Here is a 21,382-nt window from a genome sequence, read left to right as displayed (position 1 = left end):
CTGGATGAAGCTTTGCCTTTATAAAATTAAAGGCAAGACATTACCTCTCGGACTCGATACAACAGACATCACGGTTCAATGAAAGCTGGACATAAGGTGTACAAATTTAATCAATATAAATACTGACTCTCCACCAATACCACCCACATTTTACAGCGCATATTGGTACATTTCAATACTTTACCAATGCCAATATAATGTTGGGCCCGCTTATGTTTGCACAAAACAGAAATCATCCGTGGACTCCTGTATGAAATCTGGTTGTGGTTCAATATTTTCTTGTATCTTCAAAAAGACCAAACAGTGACTTGGATAAAGGCTAATGGAAAAAAGGAGTGTAGACAACTGTGGCAGTACTGGGAAGAGCTTTTTTAGTTATGTGAAGAGTCAGAGAACTATCAAAGACTGTGGGCTCAATTTTCCCCAGTTATCTGCGCTGTTTTTTGGCTTGAGCCGCTTTTTTTGGCGTAAATAAAAATCTTCAAGTTTCCTCAAAGTTTCTGCGCCAGCGTAACTCAGTTAGTTACAATTATTTTAGGTTAGTTTTTGATGTGTTATTGGGGGCGTAACCTGATGTCTGCGGCAGTTTTTCAGATTTAAGCAAGTTTGGCCAACTTACATTATTCCTGGGACGGCGTCTATAACCACTCGCAAAAAACTTTCTGGGCACTTAAGAAAAACCAGCCCACATTAAAAATTTGATGCAGAAAGACGCCATTGTTTTTATGCGACGTTTTGGAGGGAGTCAAGAAGACGAAGAATAGGCGTCATGGAGCTTAATTTTTTCAAAGTCAAAAGGGAGAAAATGGAAGTCTAATGCAATTCTTTAATTTTTGATTTTTCTCAAACTACCACACCACCACCAAACGTCTCCTCACCGGGCTCGAGGATCGAAGCGTCGGCCGGCAGAATCGCTCCCTCGCCCAGACACACGGGTTCAGGTTCAGAAGAAGCCTGGGTGGGGGGGGGGGGGGGGGGGAGACAGGGGACAGGGTGGTGGGAGGGAGTGGAAGCTGAATTGAAAGGATGAGAACCCTTAGACATACAGCAGCTTCAAAAGAAGCCTGGGGGGGGGGTGGTGGACGCTGAGCCCATGTCTGGTCGAGGGATCGATTCTGCTGGCCCACCCTCGAGCCCGGTGAGGAGACATTCGATCAGAGGTGGGATGGTACTTTGAAAAAAAAAATCAAAAATGAAAAGAATTGCATGAGACTTCATTGCCCCAAGTGTCTTCATTGAATGCCTAGCTTCCCGTTCTAAGCAAGCCTATTGCGCATGCGCAGACAAGGGTCCATACTAGAGCGTCGACCTTGGGGAGAGAGAGAGAATAGAAGGTTCGAGTCCTTTGTCGTGCTGTTTCAAATTTCTTGCAAAGCTAAAATTTAATTATGGGGACAATATTGACAATGTCATTTCTCATGCAAGCCTTCTGCATGATGGTGCTGCGGAGGAGAAGACTGATTAGACATAATCGAATGAGGAACATCAGAGCACATAGGATGATGGGCAGTAGACCTTACCCACATTGGGTATATCGAGACAGGCGCTCATACCTGCACCTGAGTGATGCAGACTGTGTGAGAAGGTTGCATTTTCGCAAAGAAGTTGTAACTGAGTTCTGAGTTAGTAAAAGCAGATCTACACCCTAGAAGTGTCAGGAGGACTGCTTTGTCAGTTCAAATGAAAGCTGTGCTTTCATTTTATGCATCTGGATCATTCCAGGCCACAACTGGGAATATGTGCGCCATTTCTCAACATGCAACACATATCTGCATTCGGCAGGTGACTGCTACATTATATGCCCGGAGGAATGACTACATAAAGTTCCCCATGACTGGCCAGGCAATGCGTGACAGGACTGTGGGCTTCTCCAGGATTGCTGGCTTCCCAAAGGTACAGGGCTGCATTGATTGTACCCACATCACCTTGTGAGCATCTCCGGAGGATTCCGAGATGTACAGGAAGAGAAAAGGCTTTCACTCTGTGAATGTGCAGCTCGTCTGTGACGATATGCATCACATCATATCAGTTGATGCGAGATACCCTGGGAGCACCCATGATGCGCTCATCCATGTTTCAACAGCAGCCAGAAGGGCAGAGCTGGCTGCTGGGAAATAAAGAGTACAGCCTCGCCACCTGGCTCATGACGCCCCTATGTGTAACCTGGACAGAAGCTGACCGGGAATACAACATGTCGCACATTGCGACGCACAGCATAATAAAGAGGACCATTGGCATCTTGAAGCAGTGTTTCCGATGCCTGGACCATTACGGAGGCTACTTGCAATACTCCCCTGAGATTGTCAGTCAGTTCACTGTTGTGTGCTGCATGCTGCATAACTTAACCATCATGAGGCAGCAGCAGCTAGTAGCAGAAGACCCACCGGAGGTGAGAGTAGCTGATGAGGAGGAGGAAGATGCAAATGTCGAGCAGGAGGAGGACGACGAGGATGAGGAAGCCATGCGACTACCTGAACCCGGAGCCCGACGGTGGAGGAGGGCGGGCCATCGTGCCCCTTTAACTATTGCTTGAGCCTTGCGCCAGCAGCTCATCCGTGAACTCTTTGCTGCCTGAAGGCTCAGCGGCAACTATTCCAACTATTTGGAGCTGTTCTGTAATGTTGTGTTGTGTTAATGGAACAAATAATGGAAATGATTCTTTAGTTCAAAAAGTTGTGTTAATAATGGAACAAATAATGGAAATGATTGTTATAATTTCAAATATATTTTATTCAAAAGTTTAACACTTGTTTGTACTTAACTTTAATAAAAATATTCTTGTATCAAACTTTAAAGTTTTCAGTTAAGATCACTTAAAAACTTTATCACTTACAAACCTTTAAACTTGTAGACTTACATCACTTACAAAAAAATTTTAATTTGAGAACAGTTACAACAGTAACAACAATAATAACAGGCTGCACCCATCTCTCCTACACCTTATTCTAAGACCGCCCGCTGCGCTTGGTCTTGGTGACGCCACGCCCGCCCGCAGGCAGTGACACAGCGTTTCTCAGGTTGGTACCAAGTTTATTCTGTCGAGCATCTCGGGTAATGCGCATTTCTTGATGGGGGGCATGGGCAGGCAGTAACGTGGAAGACCCAGCTTGGGCCTCTTCAGAGGCTGGGTTGGGGATTGGAATGGGGGTGGCAGTTGATTCTGACAATGGCCGCAGGATCCGGGCGTATTCCCTTATTGCAGCAGCTAACTCCAACATTCTCTCCCTCATGTTGACCAACAGTGTATCAGCTACTGGCGACATTCGCTCCCTCATGTGCCCGGACAGTGTTCCCATTTCTCATGAGAGTGTTGTTACTTCTCCCGACAATCCCGATAACTCATCACCCACCTCACTAATGGTGTCCAGGAGTGATCGCTTAAGGTCAATGCTCTCCGCACTCATTGCCACATCTGTTAGATTCTGCACTTCAGGAGAGCGCTGTTGAGCTCTCCTTCTCCTCCTCACCCTGGGTGTGGCTCGCTGCATCCCACTGGGACCCGCAGCCTCAGACTGTGTCAAACCATGGAATGTCCCAACACTCATACCACTCAGGAAAGGGGCTGGCACCTCAATGGGCGGCACCTGCACCACCTCTAGAGTGAGTACAACCAGTGGGGACTTCATTCTCCCCCCCACCTACTCCTCCCCTCACCCACTTGGTCTGGAAGATGGGATTGGAAGATGTTCTCCTGCTCAGGCTCGCCGCATCTGAATCTTCTTCTGCATCGGCTTCAGCCTCGTCCGGGTTGGCCTCAAGTTCTGAAAAATATAACAGAACAGACAAATGGTTAGCAGCAGAGGAGGGGGCAGGGTGGGTGGCATGAGTAGCCTCACACAGTGCAGGCAGCAGGCTGATTTGAAGGACCACGATGAATGATAGCACATTGCATCAACCGAAGCGTATCTGATGGAGACATCCCCATGAACCGAAGCATGGCTAGCCCGCACATTACTTGACTTTTAGCAAAGCCAGAATGTGGAATTTGCAGGACTTACCCTCTCCCTCGAGTGTGGGCCCAGCTTGTGCAATGGTGATTGCTTTTCTCCAGGCAGGACCCATCAAAGCAGCGACCCTGTCTTTCAAGGGTGTCACAGTGGGTGCAGGTTTGCCGGGCCTCCTTCTGTTCGCGTTATTTCTCTTTTGCTGTCTGTCACCTTCTCTGCAAAGATGATAATATAACTTTTTAAGAGAGGGTGTCTTTCTGCGAGGTGGGACATACAGATGGTCACATTTACAATTGCAATTCCAGTGAATAAATGAAAATATTACTTACACTAACTACTTGACCAAGGTCCTGCCACTTCTATTTGCACTAGCCTCCAGACCTCGGGGTGGTCTTCTACAAGTTGGTTCCAGCGTTTCTTCACTTCTTTTGGTGAAACTTTTATATGACCTCTGCTGGTGTCCAGCTCGTGTCATCTGGCCTCAATTACAGTAACTAGTGCCTCTTCTTTGTCCTGTAAGAAATTCTTGATCCTTGCGCCGCGTTGCATCTTGTATTGCAGCTCCAATTTTTCCAACGAGAATTAAAGTTCTCACACACACAACTGGCTCTTTAAAAATGTATGAATGCAGACCGGGTGCTGTACTGGGCATGCACGGCCATAGTAGTTACGTAAAAAACATTTTTTTTTTTGTGCATTCGCAGAAGGGATGGTGGCCGGGGGAGGCATAGTTTTTTCGGTGCAGACATGAGGCTCCACCCCCAAAAGCTAAAGGACAGGTTGTGCGGCACCAATTTCAAAAATTAGAACAGGAAAACTTTGCAAGTTACTTTTTTTGGATGGGGTAACTCTTGAAATACACAAAAAACTGCATTGGGGAAAATTGAGTCCACTTGGGCCACTGAAGGGTGGGTTACAAAGGACTCACTAGGTATGGCAGAAATGTAAAATGATTACTTTGTATCAGTCTTCATGCTTCACCCTAGTCTGAGGAAGGACATACTTGCTATTGAGGGAGTGCAGCGAAGGTTCACCAGACTGATTTCCAGGATGGCAGGACTAACATATGGAGAAAGACTGGATTGATTAGGCTTATATTCACTAGAATTTAGAAGAATGACAGGGGATCTCATTGAAACATATAAAATTCTGACGGGATTGGATAGGTTAGATGTAGTAAGAATGTTCCCGATGTTGGGGAAGTCCAAAACCAGGGGTCACGCAGTCTAAGGATAATGGGTAAGCCATTTAGGACCGAGATGAGGAGAAACCTCTTCACTCAGAGTTGTTAACCTCTGGAATTCTCGACTGCAGAGAGTTGGTGATGCCAGTTCATTAGATATATTCAAGAGGGAGTTAGATATGGCCCTGATGGCTAAAGGGATCAAGGGTTATGGAGAGAAAGCAGGAAAGGGGTACTGAGGTGAATGATCAGCCGTGATCTTATTGAATGGTGGTGCAGGCTCGAAGGGCCGAACTGCCTACTCCTGCACCTATTTTCTTTGTTTCTATGTTTCTATCTTTGTAAGTCAACCCTCTCATCTCCAGAATCAACCTAGTGAACCTTCCTTAAATACCGAGCCTAAAATTGTACGCAGTACTCTAGGCGTGGCCTTACCAATACCTGTACAGTTGTAGCAGGACTTCTCTGCTTTTATATTCTATTCCCCTTGCAATAAAGGCCAACATATTCCATTTGCCTTCCTGATTACTTGCTGTACCTGCATACCAACTTTTTGTGTTTTATGCACAAGGACCCCCAGGTCCCTCTGTACTGCAGCACTTTGCAATTTTTCTCCATTTAAATTGTAATTTGCTTTTCTATTTTTACTGCCAAAGTGGATAACTTCACATTTTCCCACATTATAATCCATCTGCCAGATTTTTGCCCACTCACTTAGCCTGTCTATGTCCTTTTGCAGATTTTTTGTGTCCTCCTCACAGTTTGCTTTCCCACCCTCTTTGTATCATCAGCAAACTTGGCTACATTACACTCTGTCCCTTCATCCAAGTCATTAATATAGGCCAGCACCGATCCCTGCCACATCCCACTAGTCACTGTTTGCCCACCAGAAAATTACCCATTTATCCTGACTCTGTTTTCTGTTAGCCAATCCTCTATCCATGCTAATATATTACCCCCACCCCCATAAATTTTTATCTTGTGCAGTAACCTTTTATGGTGGCACCTTATCGAATTCCTTCTGGAAATCCAAATAAACCACATCCACTGGTTCCTTCTTATCCACCTTGCTCAAACATGAAGGGAAGTGGCATTTAAAATCAATTTTAAACCCATTTGCAATAAATTTTTTGGGCTTGAAAAAAAATTGCTCAAAACAAAATTAATTTCTTTCAGATTTGAGGAAAAGGCCCCAAAACCTATTTTCTTTCCAAAAAAAATCTAAAGGCGTGCACACATTGCATCTGTGATGTCAGGATGATGTTGAACAGCCGTGATAATGAGTACAGAGCAGCGGTCTCACTCTCGCCTGTGTGTCAGAAGGTTGAGTTCACGTCTCAGTCCAGAGAGACTTGAGCACATAAATCTAGGCCGACACTCCACTGCAGTGCTGGAGGAATGCTGCATTGTCGGAGGTGTCATCTTTCGGATGAGACGTTAAACCGAGGCCCCGTCTGCCCTCTCAGGTGGACGTAAAAGATCTATTACAAGAGCGGGGGAGTTCTACCTGTGTCCTGACCAATATTTATCCTGCAGCCACCATCACCAATACAGTGTAGCTGGTTATTAACACATTGCAGTTTGTGGGAGTTTGCTGTGTGCAGGTTGGTTGCACGTTTCCTACATTACAACAGTGACTACACTTCCAAAGTACTTCACTGGCTGTAAAGTGCCGTGGGACTTCCTAAAGTTGTGAAAACCACTATATAAATGCAATGGTTTTTTTACAGCCACGTTATTAGCAAAATGAGTACACTGCACACAATGATTGCAGTGCACTGTTCACATTACATACTGCAAAATTACATTTAGCATCAATTATTTCATAATACAGTCAGACTTTAAAACTATTTGTGCTTCACAATGGTGATGAGCTCAATCAACATTTATACATACTTCACTGCTAAAATAGTTTGACAGAATTTTGCAACTGTAGGAAGCATTAGTTTTAGAACTTCCAATGAGACCAATAAAGTTGCACACAAGCCGTGTAAATAATTATGGGCTGTAATTTAGCTTAACTGTGCTTTGTTCGTCTTGTGCTGGTTTTCTTGAGGTTTAGTGATAATGGAGAGGCACTGCGAAGATGCTGGAGCACGAGGTGGGGGAGCAAAGGAACCGAGGATGGTGGAGCTTTATCGTCAAATGTATTTTCCAGTAAGAGTAGAGCCTATCGTTTTTTGGAACAAAGTCAATTATTGAAACCTTAGAGTACTGCGGTTTATGAAGGGTACAGTATTATGGAGAGACCGGCAGGCACCGGACTCCAGCAGCACTGAGTGTTGTGCCATGTGAGGTAGGAGCCCAGGTCGTGGGCACTGAAATCTGGTGCCATGTACAAGCTTCAAATAAATGAGAGGTTTTCTCACTCCAGGTTAAAGAGGAATCTAATAAGGGGTTTTCAAAATTATGAACAGTTTTGAGAGGGTAAAAAGGGAAAGATTTTTTGGTGAATTGGTAACAATTGTAATTATTAGTATCAAAGACAAAGTTAGAAATGTTCTTACACAGGCTTGTTGGAACAGAGGGTGCTTTACCAGAAGTAGTTATTGTAATAGGCACTGTAACATTACTTAGAAGGAAATTGGATAAGTATTTGAAAAGGAATAAATGCAAAGGAAATGGGATTAGGATAATACCAGTTCAAAGATTAGCGCCATAATATGGCACAATGGAGAAAATAGTCTCCATCACTGCTATCATTTCTATGATTTAATTGATTTTATAGTTCAAATTAAAGTTGGATGGACAGGCTAGGGTTTTGGAGGGATGAGTTTTTATGCGCGGGAAGCTTTGGTTGGCAGCTGCAGGAACTGCATTGTGTGTGGTTGTATAGAGCACTAGGCGAGGGGTGGTGATAACGGGTAGGATTTTTAAAAAGTTTTTTGTAAAGCATTTTCAGATGGAGTAATATAATTTTTGTAAAGCGCTGTGACCTGTCAGAGATCAAATAATACCACTAAATGAGGTTTATAAATGAGCTGTCTATCTATACTGGTTTATGTCTGGGAAAAAAAACAACCAGTCATGATTTCTTATCAAATCTCATGATTTTTAAAGAGTTTGTCTCATGATTTATGAGATGGTGCGGTTGGCATTACTGCTCCCCATCTGTGGTGGATTGAAGTAGACAGTGCCACCAAATTGGAGTTAGATTCAGCTTCTTCATGCAATTGTATTTGTATCATCACGAATGTAAATGAGGAACACAGGAACAGGAATCGGTCATTCAGCCCCTGAAGCCTGCTCCGTCATTTAATTAGATCATGGTTGATCTATATCTCAATTCCATAGCTCTATAGCCCCAAGTTTCCACATGATTTGCTCCTGATTTTTAGGAGCAACTGGTGTAGAACGGAGTATCTTAGAAATTTGAATTCTCGTCATTTAGTTTGCTCCAGTTCTAGTCAGTTAGAACAGTTTCACTTTGGAACAGAATGTTTTTTCCAAAAGGGGGCGTGTCCGGCCACTTACGCCTGTTTTCAAAGTTTCGTCAGTGAAAACTTACTCCAAACTAACTTAGAATGGAGTAAGTGAAGATTTTTGTACGCTCGAAAAAACCTTGTCTACACTTTAGAAAATCAGGCGCAGGTTACAAATCAGGCGTAGGGAATGGGGGGGGGGGGTTTAAAGGGAAGTTTACAAACATTAAACACTTCAGTTTTACAAATAAAGAGCCATCATCAATAATAAATGATAAATACATCAATAAATCAACCAATAAATCAATCAAAAAAAATTAATAAAACATTTTCTACTTACCGACTGCAGCACCGCGAGCCCTCCAACAGCGTGCTGGGATGCCCCCCTCAGTGTGCCTCTATCTCTCTGTGTGTGTCTCTCATTCTCTGCCTGTCAGTGTCTGTGTTTCTGACAGCGAGGGGAGGGGGAGGAGGGGGGTAGAGGGAGAGAGGGGGGGAGCTGGGGGAGGAGATGGGGGTGGGGAAAGGAGATGGGGGGGGGGGAAAGGAGATGGGGGGGGGGGAAAGGAGATGGGGGGGGGGAGAAAGGAGATGGGGGGGGGGGAAAGGAGATGGGGGGGGGAAAGGAGATGGGGGGGGGAAAGGAGATGGGGGGGGGGAAGGAGATGGGGGGGGGAAAGGAGATGGGGGGGGGAAGGAGATGGGGGGGGGGAAAGGAGATGGGGGGGGGGAAAGGAGATGGGGGGGGGGAAAGGAGATGGGGGGGGAAAGGAGATGGGGGGGAAAAAGGAGATGGGGGGGAAAAAGGAGATGGGGGGGAAAAGGAGATGGGGGGGGGAAAAGGAGATGGGGGGAAAAGGAGATGGGGGGAAAAGGAGATGGGGGGAAAAGGAGATGGGGGGGGGGAAAGGAGATGGGGGGGGGAAAGGAGATGGGGGGGGGAAAGGAGATGGGGGGGGGGAAAGGAGATGGGGGGGGGGTGAAAGGAGATGGGGGGGGGGAAAAGGAGATGGGGGGGGGGAAAAGGAGATGGGGGGGGGAAAGGAGATGGGGGGGGGGGAAAAGGAGCGGGAGTCGGGTCGGGTCCGGAGGCGGGGGGCAGGGGAGCGGGAGTCGGGTCGGGTCTGGAGGCGGGGGGCGGGAAGCGGGAGTCGAGTCGAGTCGGGTGGAAGGGGAGGGAGCGGGAGTCGGGTCGGGTCGGGTCGGGTCTGGAGCCGGGAAGCGGGAGTCGAGTCGAGTCAGGTCGGGTGGAAGCAGGAGCTGGCCGTGGGAGGAGCCTTATTCACGCAGTCCCAGTGAGGCCATTTGGCCAGAGCTAGGGGCTGCGTGCTTCGGGCCCCTCCCACACAGTTTCGGGCGCCTGGAGCTACTGAACATGCGTGCCCACTGTAGCGCGCATGTGCAGAGGTCCCGGCACTGTTTTCAGTGCAGGGACCTGGCTCCGCCCCCTACAGCTCCTGCTGCACCGCGCCGAGGGCCAGAGGACCTGCAGGAAGGTGGAGAATCTGGAGGGTTTTTTTAGGTGCACTTTGTGGCACGAAAAACGGGCGTCCAGGTCAGGACTGCGCCGTTCTAGGCGCGGCTCGAAACTTGGGCCCATAATCCCTAGATACCCTTAACCGACAAAAATATAATGATCTGAGTCTTGAAAATTTCCTGATTTTGTTCCTGAATGACCTCGCTCTAATTTTAAAATTATGTTAAAAAAATTATAGTAGAACAATGGCTTTTTAAATAATAACCAAAATATTAAGGTCTCTCCCATTCTATCTAAAGACTCTAATACTTCACTCCAATAACTTGTCATGACTCCATCATTTATATTTTTCCTTTTTATTTCAATAGTCATTCAAAAAATAAGATACTGAAGAAACTTTCTGCATTAACTGAACCAGGTGTTGAAAGGGCGCGACAAATAGGCATATATCGCCATTCCTTATTTCGTTGATGGGTCAAAATCCTGCAAATCACAACCCAACAGCATTGTGGGAATACCTTCACCACATAGTCTGCAACGTTTCAAGAAGGCGGCTCATCACCACTTTCTCAAGGGCAACTAGGTTTTGCAATAAATGCAAGCCTCGTCAGCGATGCCAATGTCCCAAGAATCAATTAAAAATTCATAACCTGAGCCAGGGATGAAAGGGGCAAGACAAATCATGATCTGATTCAGATGTGTCTGACAGAGATGACCTTTTAAATGTAGTCAAGACAAAATAAAAATGAAAATTGTGTGATACCATTTCCATTGGAATTAAAGCAACTCTCCACACTAATAAAGTAGGAAACTGCTCGTTCATTCTATTCTATGGCTGTTCTCTGAGCACTCCAAATTTATTCTTAATGCGATGCCAGCAGACTCGGCAACAGGATTAATCAACAAAACTATTCTATTCGTGCAGATGTGTGTGAAGGATCTTTCGCGAGATTGTAATGATGTCACTTGAGGCTCCATATGGCGATAACATTCATCACCTGTATTCCACAGGACTAATTAATGTGCATCCCCAGTTAATGTCAGAATTTTTCCCCCATAACTTTTAACGCAATGAGTTGCCATTTTTTAACAAACTTATTAAATACATTTTAAGTCAATAAATTACTCAAGCTTATGCGTATTAAGAGGAAGTGGGTTAGGGAAGTACAAATCCCATGTTCTCAAATAGAATCACTCGAGTCAACAAATCCGGTCTCCTTGATACAGACCTGTAGAGCGCTCAATGAATATGGTTTCAGATCTTTAAGTATTAGCCGATAAGTAGAAAGGCCAATGAGCTAGTGTTACGGAACTTTCCATGTTGGCACTCATCATCAGAGCAGTCCCTGGTGAGGCTCGTCACACTAAATGGTCAGCAGACTCTTTTACTCCCTTAACCCTTCAAGGAGTCCGAGCCACAAACATGTCAACACACAACAGCTGAAGCACAAGATCACTCCTTCAATAATTTGTCTCATTTAACGATTGTCAAGGACTGTGCCCAAGAGTTACATTTTCTTTATTCGAAAAGGCATGCAAAACACTTTGGTCACTCAAGTGTGCTCACCTCATTCAGAATACTGCAACCTGCATGAAGTCACCCTCTCCCATCACCCCAATCCTTACTGATCGGCACTGCCTTCTCTTGTCCCAAGATATTTGACTTCAAGATCATTGTACTCACTTTTACCTCCCTCCATACCCTCAGTCCACCCGACCTCAAGTGTTGTCTTTTAGCGATCCATCCCTACACGGACCCTCCACTCCAGAGTTACTTTCTGCTCCACTACTGGTGGCTGATCTTTCAGTTTCTACATCACTGCCTTCTAGAACTTTCTCCCTAAATACTACCTCCTCCTTCAAAACCCATCCCTTTGAACATTTGTTCACCCCAAAATCTTTCTGTTGATCCTTTGTGTCCTGCTTAACGTCCATTTCTTCTGCAGCCTATAAAGCCCTCTGTGTGACAGGGCCACTATGTTTATGATTATTGGGTTTCTCTGGTGCTGGGAGCTTCACCTGACAATATTCTTTCTTGTTTTATATCACCAGATACCGATAGAGCATAATGCCTTGATGGCTATATGTTTTTCCCCCAATTTTTACTGACTAGGTAATTCACCACCACTGTTGAAAAACTATAAAATCCAAAGGGCATTTTTTTTTTTTCTTAGGACAAAGTATACAAAAAAAAAAAGCCTTTACCCTTCAAATTTGTGCAATTAATGTGTGTGTAACAGAGCTATTATACTATTTATAAATTCTCGTTTCTTGTGACTGGTTTTTAATTTGAGTATTCAAATTAGGACTCGTTAGCAAGATTCATTTAAAGGGCTTGTATCATCTGGACTTCCTGAATTTGAACATACTTGCAAAGCTGATGACATTACATCACTGACCCTGTTGCAACCAAAGTAATTAGTTTGATATTATCACACATGGCAATGTAATGTTTCCTTTGACAATATCAAAACTGCAATATTTATATGATGTTTCCCCTTGTTATTTCCATACCCCTTAAAATCTTTGTTTGTATTGGAGCTATTTCAAATTAACGTGAAAAACAGTTAACAACTAAAAAATCCAGTATGAATAGAATTGGAGGTTGTACCACAAAATCACGGAGAAACTTGAGAAGGACCAACATGGTCTGACTGTGCATTAACACTTGTCTCATCCTTGGAACTGGTATCCAAGCTTTCCAGATTAAACCATCCTGAGTACAAACTCACAATCTCTCTGCTGCAGTCTGTTACTGAGTTATGGATCGCACGGATTAAAAAATTCACATCCTCATTTTCATATCCCTCCTTGGCCTCCCTATCTCTAACCTCCTCCAGCCCTACAACCCTCCAAGATCTTTGCACTCCTCTAATTCTGGCCCTAATTTTCTGAACTCCACCATTAGCAGCCGTGCCTTCAGCTGCCTAGGCCCTAGTTAAATTAAGTTTAACTCACATAGCAGAAACTAACTGTAGAAAATAGAGATGATTACTTTTACATCGCTGCCTCAGGTAAGGTTTGCTTTTTATTCTGAAATGGCGATGTTTACAAAGACTTTGGTTTTCAAGCGTTGAAGCCTCTCTGGTTCCAGGAGACTTTTAAAATTTCGGACTCACTTCTAATGCACTGACTGCTCGCTCACCTTTGTCCTTGTTCTTTTCCTTGCCCAGTGAGTCCAATTTCCGTCTCAATGATTTCTTTCGTTTTTGTCCATCTATAACAAAATAACAAAATGTAAAATTTGTTTATTGAAACAATGATTGCTATAAGTGTACAGGAAATTTAAGGCCCAACTCCAGAAAGTATTCGCATCTTGCATGATAATAATTCAAAACAAAATATTTTAAGAAAAAAATTCACATAAGATCTATGTAATGTTTGAGTCTCTTCTCCCTTCTTTACTCTAGATTTTTTGGCTTCCATATTTTAAGATTAATTGTGGCTGTGGTGTGTACATCTACAGGAAACACTGCAACAACTCACCAAGGCTTCTTCAACAACAACTCCCAAATCCACGACCTCTACCACCTTGAAGGACAAGAATCTATGCTCAATTTCTATGATTTTAAATTAACATTTTACAGAGTGATTCTTTTCTTCTTCCATTGTCCTACTGCTGTGGGATCTACATTGGTCCAACCTAGATCTAAAGGATCCAAAACAATTCTCTCAACTTACTAATACCCCTGAAATTAGCAACCGGGATTTCCAGGATTTATATTAGCGGACTATTCAATTTAAGAAGGAGCCGTCTGTTAAACACTCAAGTGAACTAAATCACACATTATATTTTTGAATTATGTGGCTCAAGTCTGTAACTTTGTGAAAATTAAACATAACTCAATATTTATATTAATTTAGGTTGGGGAGAAGGAATTTAGCTGTAGATAGCTTTAAAACTCTTTATGCATTGTGACTGGATTTAAAAATTCCAGACACCAAATCCAAAACTCGCCATGAATACTCGTTTTTGTCGCAGTTTTTCTCAAGATTGTAATTCCAAAAATAATTTGATCACTCCTCCAAGCGCAAAAGTATTTTAATCTAGCATATCATCAATCAATTGCATTCATTTCCATAATCTTTTCATTATTTATAATAGATGTATTGGGCTCAATTTTCCCCAAAGCTTTTTTTTGGCGTACTTGAGTTACGCCCCTTTTTTTGGGGCCCAAGTACGCCAAAATAAAAATTACAAGTTTCCCAGTTTGATTTCTTCATTTTGGTACAGCCAAGCCTGTCCTTTAGTTTTGGGGGTGGAGCATTGATCTGCGCCAAAAAGATCGGGTTGCTATGGTAACCAGGGACACAATGCAGGCTGAGACTGGAGAGTGAAACATATAAGCCAGCTCGCAACCTGCACAAGCACCTTAAATACATTGCAGCCACTTCACAAGCACAAATACATTGCAGCAACTTACCTCCATTAAATTATTAAAGCGCCCCCCTCCCTCCATGGCAGTGCCGATCCCCATTCCTATCCCAGGCCGAAGGGCCTCCCGGTCCAACTCTCCGCACCTAGCCCTGGCCGCGTGGCCTTCTGGTCCGCTCCCCCGCACCTCGCCCTGGTTGAGTGGCCTCCCGGGTCCGGTCCCCCACACCCAGCCCTGGCCACGTGGCCTCCTCCCTCCCGGTTCCGTGCCTAGCCCTGCCAAATGGCCTTCCGGTCCACTCCCCCGCACCTATCCCAGGCCGAATGGTCTTCTCCTTCCCCGGTCCCTACATCTAACTATACCCGAAAGGTATTCCGCGCCCCCCTCCCCCTCTCTTAGCTCTCCTGCTGCTGCTGCTGTCCTGGCATCTGCTGCACTTACCTGCAACAATTTCCTTAACTCACCAGAAGGTTTTTCTACATACGCTGGCCTAAAGAACTGGAGTAACTCTCAGCTGGCTAAGCTTGCCTAAATGGCCAGAATTGGTGCGGGTGGCAGGTTACGCCCCCTTTCGCTGAAAAAAAATTATCTAAAAAAATCGTAACTTACTGAGTTAGGCTGGTGCAAATTGATCGGGGAAAGTTGTTTTGTTTAAAAAAAAACTTAGGCCAAAAAAAGCAACCTGTGCCAAAAAAATGGCACAAATCACTGGGGAAAGTTGAGCCCAATGTCTGTGTATGTTCTGCCAGCATTCGACTGAAAAATCCTATGTAAACTGTTTGTCTGTGACACCTGTCCAAATAGGATTTTTCAATGTTATGTGACATACATGAGATGCAGTCTGACTGCTGCAGTTGCCTGGTCTGGCCATGGGTAGTGCTGCAGAGTCTTTCCCCGCTCCCACTGTTCCTCTGTCAGCCATCTTTCTTTTCCCATCAACAAGATAAGTAGCATAGAAAGTTCCACTTTATATAAATTTGACTTTATTATTCAGATTTAAAATATTTTTAGTTGTTTTAACTTTTACCCTCTATCAGAAGAGTTATGTTGCTTTTTCCTCAACAAATAAGTCCCTCAGCATTCGGACATCTGTTTCCTGCTAAAACTCAACGATACATCTCTATTTTTGAAGTTACATCCTCGGTTATTCTCTATTTTGGCCCTCGTTTTATAAACCTAGTGTTTGCTGCATTTCTGAACTCGCCAACACCTGATCACCCCAGGGTACTAATGTTTCTTTGAGATCCGAGAACCTGGGCACTTGAAAACTTTCCAGTTCACCATGGTAAGAGGGCACTACAAAACCGCTAAGTAGATCTAAACTACTCAGCAAATGAAAATATTGTGTCTATACCAAGAGACAGATTGTCTATTTTTTTTAAAAACTCTTATCCACGATGCATGGAGGGTGCAGATGTGATTTACCAGAATGGCACCAGGGATGAAGGACTTGAGAAGACTAGAGAAGTTGGGATTGTTCTCCTTACAGCAGAGAAGGTTAAGCAGAGATTTGGTATAGGTGTTCAAAATCACGAAGGGTTTTGATAGAGTAAATAAGGAGAAAATGTTTCCACTGACAGGAGGGTCAGTAACTAGAGGATACACAATTAAGATAATTGGCAAAAGAATCAAAAGAGAGGAGGAGAAATTATTTTACAGTGAGTTATGATCTGGAATTCACTGCCTGAAAGGATGGTAAGAAGCAGATCCAATTGTATCTTTCAAAAGGGTATATACACTTGAAAAGGAAAAATTTGTAGGGTTATGGGGAAAGGGCAGGGGAATGGGACTAATTGGATAGATCTTTCAAACAGCCAGCATGGACACAATGGGATGAATGGCCTCCTTCTGTGCTGTATAATTCTATGGTTCTTTGATCTGAACTTCAGAAGGGCCTGAGCTGCACATGCTGCTATAGTTCCTTTGAAGCCTCAGGAAAATAAACAGGTCACTGTTCACCTCTCAAAAACTCCCCACTTCCTGAAGGTTCCCAGCGGACTGTTCCTTAAAATATTTGCTGTACTAACAAAGCAAGGGATATCAAAATCCTGGCAGCTACAGCCATCGATTTTCATTTTTTCATCTTTACCGATAGCTTTTATCCAACTAATTTAAACACAACGAAAAACACCGTCACTCTTATCTAATGCTTCCTATCTACTTTCAATTACATAGGGCCCGAAATTGGTGGCCTTACCGACCACTGCCGCCAAGTTATTTCGGCGGTCTCCCCTCAGTGACAGATTCCTCCAGATCTGCAGTCGGTGAGAGGGGAGTACCGCCGGGAACCGCCCACTGACGGCCAAGTCGCGCAAGTGTCCTCCCGTCCGCCAAGCTGGCAGATTCCTCCGGGCGGGAATCGGTGGCAGTAGGGGGAAGGACCGCTGTGTGGAGCAGGTCTAATCCCGACGGTAAGTAAGACCACCTGCAAAAAAAGGTTCGTGAACATCTTTTAATTTTTTTCCCCCCAGCGATTTATCTGTATGGGGTCCCCTGAAGGTATTGCAGTGTTTTTTAAAGATTTTTATTTTTAGGTCTCCCCTCCCCGGGCCTGACTCATTCCTCGGCGACACTTTGATGAGGATCGCATTTGCTTCCGAGTTTGGAAGCTCATACCGCCTGCCGCCCAGATTGAAGGCGTAAGCTGTTATTTTGCCGCCGGGTGGTACTACCATCTCTTTTAGAGGAATCTTTCTGGCAAAGTACCGCCCGGTCTCTCGGCAGCCCTTTGGGTGGCACTTGGGTGGGCCTTGGCTTTGACTAAGTTCGGGCACAAATTTTATTGCCCATCCCTAGTTGCCATGAACTGACTCGGTTTCTAGGCCATTTCAGAGGACAGTTAAGACCATGTTGGTGTGGACGTCGCTGGCATGGTCAGCATTTGTTGCCCATCCCCAATTGCCCTGGAGGAGGTGGTGCTGAGCTGCCTTCTTGAACCACTGCAGTCCATGTGGTGAAGGTATTCCACAGTGCAGTATACTTCTTTGTAGTACAGGTACAACTGAGTGGCTTGCTAGGCCATTTCAAAGAGCAGTTAAGAGTCAACCACATTGCTATGGGTCTGGAGTCACATATAGACCAGACAAGAATGGCAGATTTTCTTCCATAAAGGACACTGGCGAACCAGATAGGTTTTTCCAACAATCCAGTAGTTTTATAGTCATTACCGACACTAGCTTTTTCTTGCAGACTTATTTCATTAACTGAATTTAAATTCCTAGCTGCCGTGGTAGGATTTGAAGTCCAGTAACAAAACCACTATATGCTCCAGTCCATACTGGGGGGGGGGGGGGGGGGGGGAGTTGTAGGTTTCCATCCCCCAATTAGACAGTTTCATGGGTCACTTTATACTTCGTTACTCTTTTACGCAAAAAAAGGGCCTTGGCGAGGCCACAACTTGAATATTGTGTACAGTTTTGGTCTCCTAATCTGAGGAAGGACATTCTTGCTATTGAGGGAGTACAGTGAAGGTTCACCAGACTGATTCCTGGGATGGCAGGACTTACATATGAGGAGAGACTGGATTGACTAGGCTTATATTCACTGAAATTTAGGAGAATGAGAAGGGATCTCATAGAAACATATAAAATTCTGACGGGATTGGACAGGTTGGATGCAGGAAGAATGTTCCCGATGGGGAAGTCCAGAACCAGGGGTCACAGTCTAAGGGTAAGGGGTAAGCCATTTAGGACCGAGATGAGGAGAAATTTCTTCACTCATAGAACTGTGAACCTGTGGAATTCTCTACCACAGAAAATTGTTGAGGCCAGTTCGTTAGATATATTCAAAAAGGGAGTTAGATGTGGCCCTTACGGCTAAAGGGATCAAGGAGTATGGAGAGAAAGCAGGAATGGGGTACTGAAGTTGCAAAAATGATCAGCCGTAATCATGTTGAATGGTGGTGCAGGCTCAAAGAGCCGAATGGCCTACTCCTGCACCTATTTTCTATGTAACAGCAATAACTATTTGATATATATCTGATACAGTAGAACATGATTCACGCTTGATGATGCTCCTCGTGACTGCACAGTCGAGGGAAAAAACAAGGCAAGAGCAGTGTTTCAAACAGGATAGTGCAAAAAAGAAATTACAGTGACTGTTACCTCAGACTGTGCTCACATACTACACACAGCAGGGAGTAACTAGGAGCAGATTTCACCCACTTATCCGCCCTGGCCAGGGAATGAATGGTTGGGAGTAAAACTGGGTGAGGAAAATTTGAAGAAAGAGTGGAAATTTCAATTTCTGATTCAACGGCCCGGAATCTGCAGTGGACAAAAACGGCAAACAAACAGCACTCGCTGTTATTACCCCTTTGAAACTGACTGCAACTTCAGGATTTAGGGCATTTGCCTCCTAATGTAGAAATCCTGAAGCTGTAATCAGTCATTCACAGCTCCGAGACTGGCTGTGCTGAGGTCCTATCTCATAGCCGGCAATCAGTGTAATCAGGGAAATCAGTGAAACTGATCAAAACTTGGGCCTTTCTGCTGTCATATCATTGTTAAATACACCATTAAAAAGGAGACCTTGTTGGATTAGGTGCAAATGGGGTTTTAACAGTGTACTGACTATTTAAAAAAAAATGTTATGGCCCTGAAAAACAAATTTTAATTTTGTGGAGTGTAACCGTTCTCCACAATGATTAAAATTACAATATTCAAGAAAATGTAAAAAAAATTATACTTTTTAAAAAGGTGTTCTCATATTTATTTCAGGTTTACCTTTTCCCCATATGATAGTCCCAATCTTTGCTTTGCTCTCTGCAACATTTTTATAAAGTCAGGATAAAAGTAACTTCACTATTTCCTGGGTCACTGTTTGTGAGAATTCTGCATTCTAATTGGCTGTTTTGACAGCTTGATGTCACAGCAGCTCACACAATGGAATTGCACTGCACTGATCTCAACTGCACATCGAAAAAGCCAAACTTCTCACCAAAGATCGCAAGATCTTTATAGCAGCTTTCTTCGGAGCCAGTGGTGCATGCCTTTGCTTCGCTGCTGACTGCAAATTACAGTCAAACAAGTTTTGCTGTTCATAGAATCATTGATTATTACAGCCCAGAAGGAGGCCATTCGGTCCATCATGTCCATGCCGACCAACAAAGAGCTATCCAGCCTAATCCCACGTACCAGCTCTTGGTCCGTAACCTTGTAGGTTACGACACTTCAAATGCATATCCAAGTACGTTTTAAATCTGATGATGCTTTCTGTGGCTACCCTCTTTCAGGCAATGAGTTCCAGACCCCCACCACCCTCTGGGTGAAAACATTTCTCCTCAACTCTCCTCTAATCCTTCTACCAACTACTTTAAATCTATGCCCCCTGGTTATTGACCTCTCTGCTAAGGGGAACTAGGTCCTTCCTGTGCACTCTATCTAGGCCCCTCATATTTTTATACACGTCAATCAAATCTCCCCTCAGCCTCCTGTTCCAAAGAAAACAACTCTAGCCTATCCAATCTTCCCTCAGTTAAAATTCTCCAGTCCTGGCAACATCATCATAAATCTCCTCCTGTACCCTCGCTAGTGCAAGCACATTTTTCCTGTAATGTGGTGACCAGAACTGCACGCAGTACTCTACAGTTCAAGCATAACCTCCCTGTTCTTTTGCATTTTTTAGTGGGTCCAAGATTGCGAGTCATGTACAGGTTGTGGTGGGAGCAGATTTGCTGGGCTGAATGGTTTTCCTCCTTCAAACTTTCTCGGTTAATTACTTACATGAGAAAACAGCATAAATCATGCAACCTGTTACTGCGCTCATTTAATGACAACCTCCACATATCTTCACTGAAGCAGGAACCCAATTAGAAGGGGTAAGGTTGAATTTTGATTAAACCACCAGAAGTGGATCGCTAACCTGTTACTGTATAGGTGCAGGACATACTTGTAAGCACACACTTGTGCATACTGTATCCAAAACTATACTAAAGTGTTTACACATACTATAAACAAGTGCAGTAAATATTATATTCCACATCAATGCTGCTCATCTCAGTCCTGGAAAAAGTAGACAGAGTGCTTGTTACTTGGCAAGTGTTTATAATCCAGTACAATTTGCTGAGGAAGAACAATAAATTTGCCTTCCTCAAGTATATACACCCAGTATGTATATATTTGTGCGGATATTCTTCATGTTAAAGAAATAATGTCATCAGAGGAATGACTGGACTTTTAATTATCACTAATTAATCAGTGCCATATTACAGAATGCAAGACTGCTGTCACGGCAAGATACATTATGGTATTGGTTAAGGATTGGTCAAAGGATTGCGACACTCCCATGAAATACTATATCTCCCCTGTCAATTGGCATTAGGCAAAGGCCCAACTGGAAGATAAGTCTCTCCCAATATTAAACTAAAAAGTGTTTTTTTGGGAGATCTGTCTCATTATAGCACATGATGATTAATGTCAGCTCAGTGTCTACCAGCCAGATTGTTATGAAGAATGTTTTTCAATGTCTTCAATACGGATTTCACAACACACACAGCATTAGTAAAAATAAATATTGCAAATTCTTGAAGCTGAAGATTTTAAAGAAGCATTAGTGAACTGTAAGGCATATAAATGATGAATTATTTGATGGCAGCTTTGAACAGACTGAACATCTGTCAAACACGGACAGAGCAGATTATCCCTTCAAAAGAATAAGTCAACCCTGAAAGATCCCAAGTTCGATCCCTTGACTGTGGGAAGTTAGCTGGTCTCAACCAGGCCAATTCTTGGGGTAGAAAGGGCAAAGGTGAAATAAATTAGCCAGGTTCCTGTTCTCGATTACTAGCAAGTGGCTTGTCAGTAAGTGTGCATGTGGGGAGATCACCTGTCAATGTAATAAGAGTGAGTCAGCTGTGGTGTTGCTGATACTCATTATCTAGACTGGCACACAAAGGATAACCACCTGGGCAAGGAAGGGTACCAGAGGACTGCTTTTGCCGATGGAATCAGACGTCAATACAAGGCAGAGCCTTTATG

General features: G+C 44.0%; 1 protein-coding gene across 4 annotated transcripts in view; it reads right to left on the bottom strand.

Annotated features, from left to right (window-relative positions):
• The window catches only part of LOC139276258 (rho GTPase-activating protein 6), a 686,192-nt gene that overhangs the window by 101,439 nt on the left and 563,371 nt on the right, over positions 1 to 21,382 (bottom strand). For all 4 annotated transcript variants that reach the window (XM_070893980.1, XM_070893981.1, XM_070893982.1 and 1 more), the window contains exon 3: positions 13,175 to 13,246. In XM_070893980.1, coding sequence (XP_070750081.1) covers positions 13,175 to 13,246 — 72 coding nt within the window. The remainder of the gene's footprint in view (positions 1 to 13,174; positions 13,247 to 21,382) is intronic.

This window comes from Pristiophorus japonicus, chromosome 11, assembly GCF_044704955.1.
Source record: "Pristiophorus japonicus isolate sPriJap1 chromosome 11, sPriJap1.hap1, whole genome shotgun sequence".
Lineage (NCBI taxonomy): Eukaryota > Metazoa > Chordata > Chondrichthyes > Pristiophoridae > Pristiophorus > Pristiophorus japonicus.
Note: the sequence above shows the minus strand (reverse complement) of the source record. Positions and strands in the feature narration are given on the sequence as shown.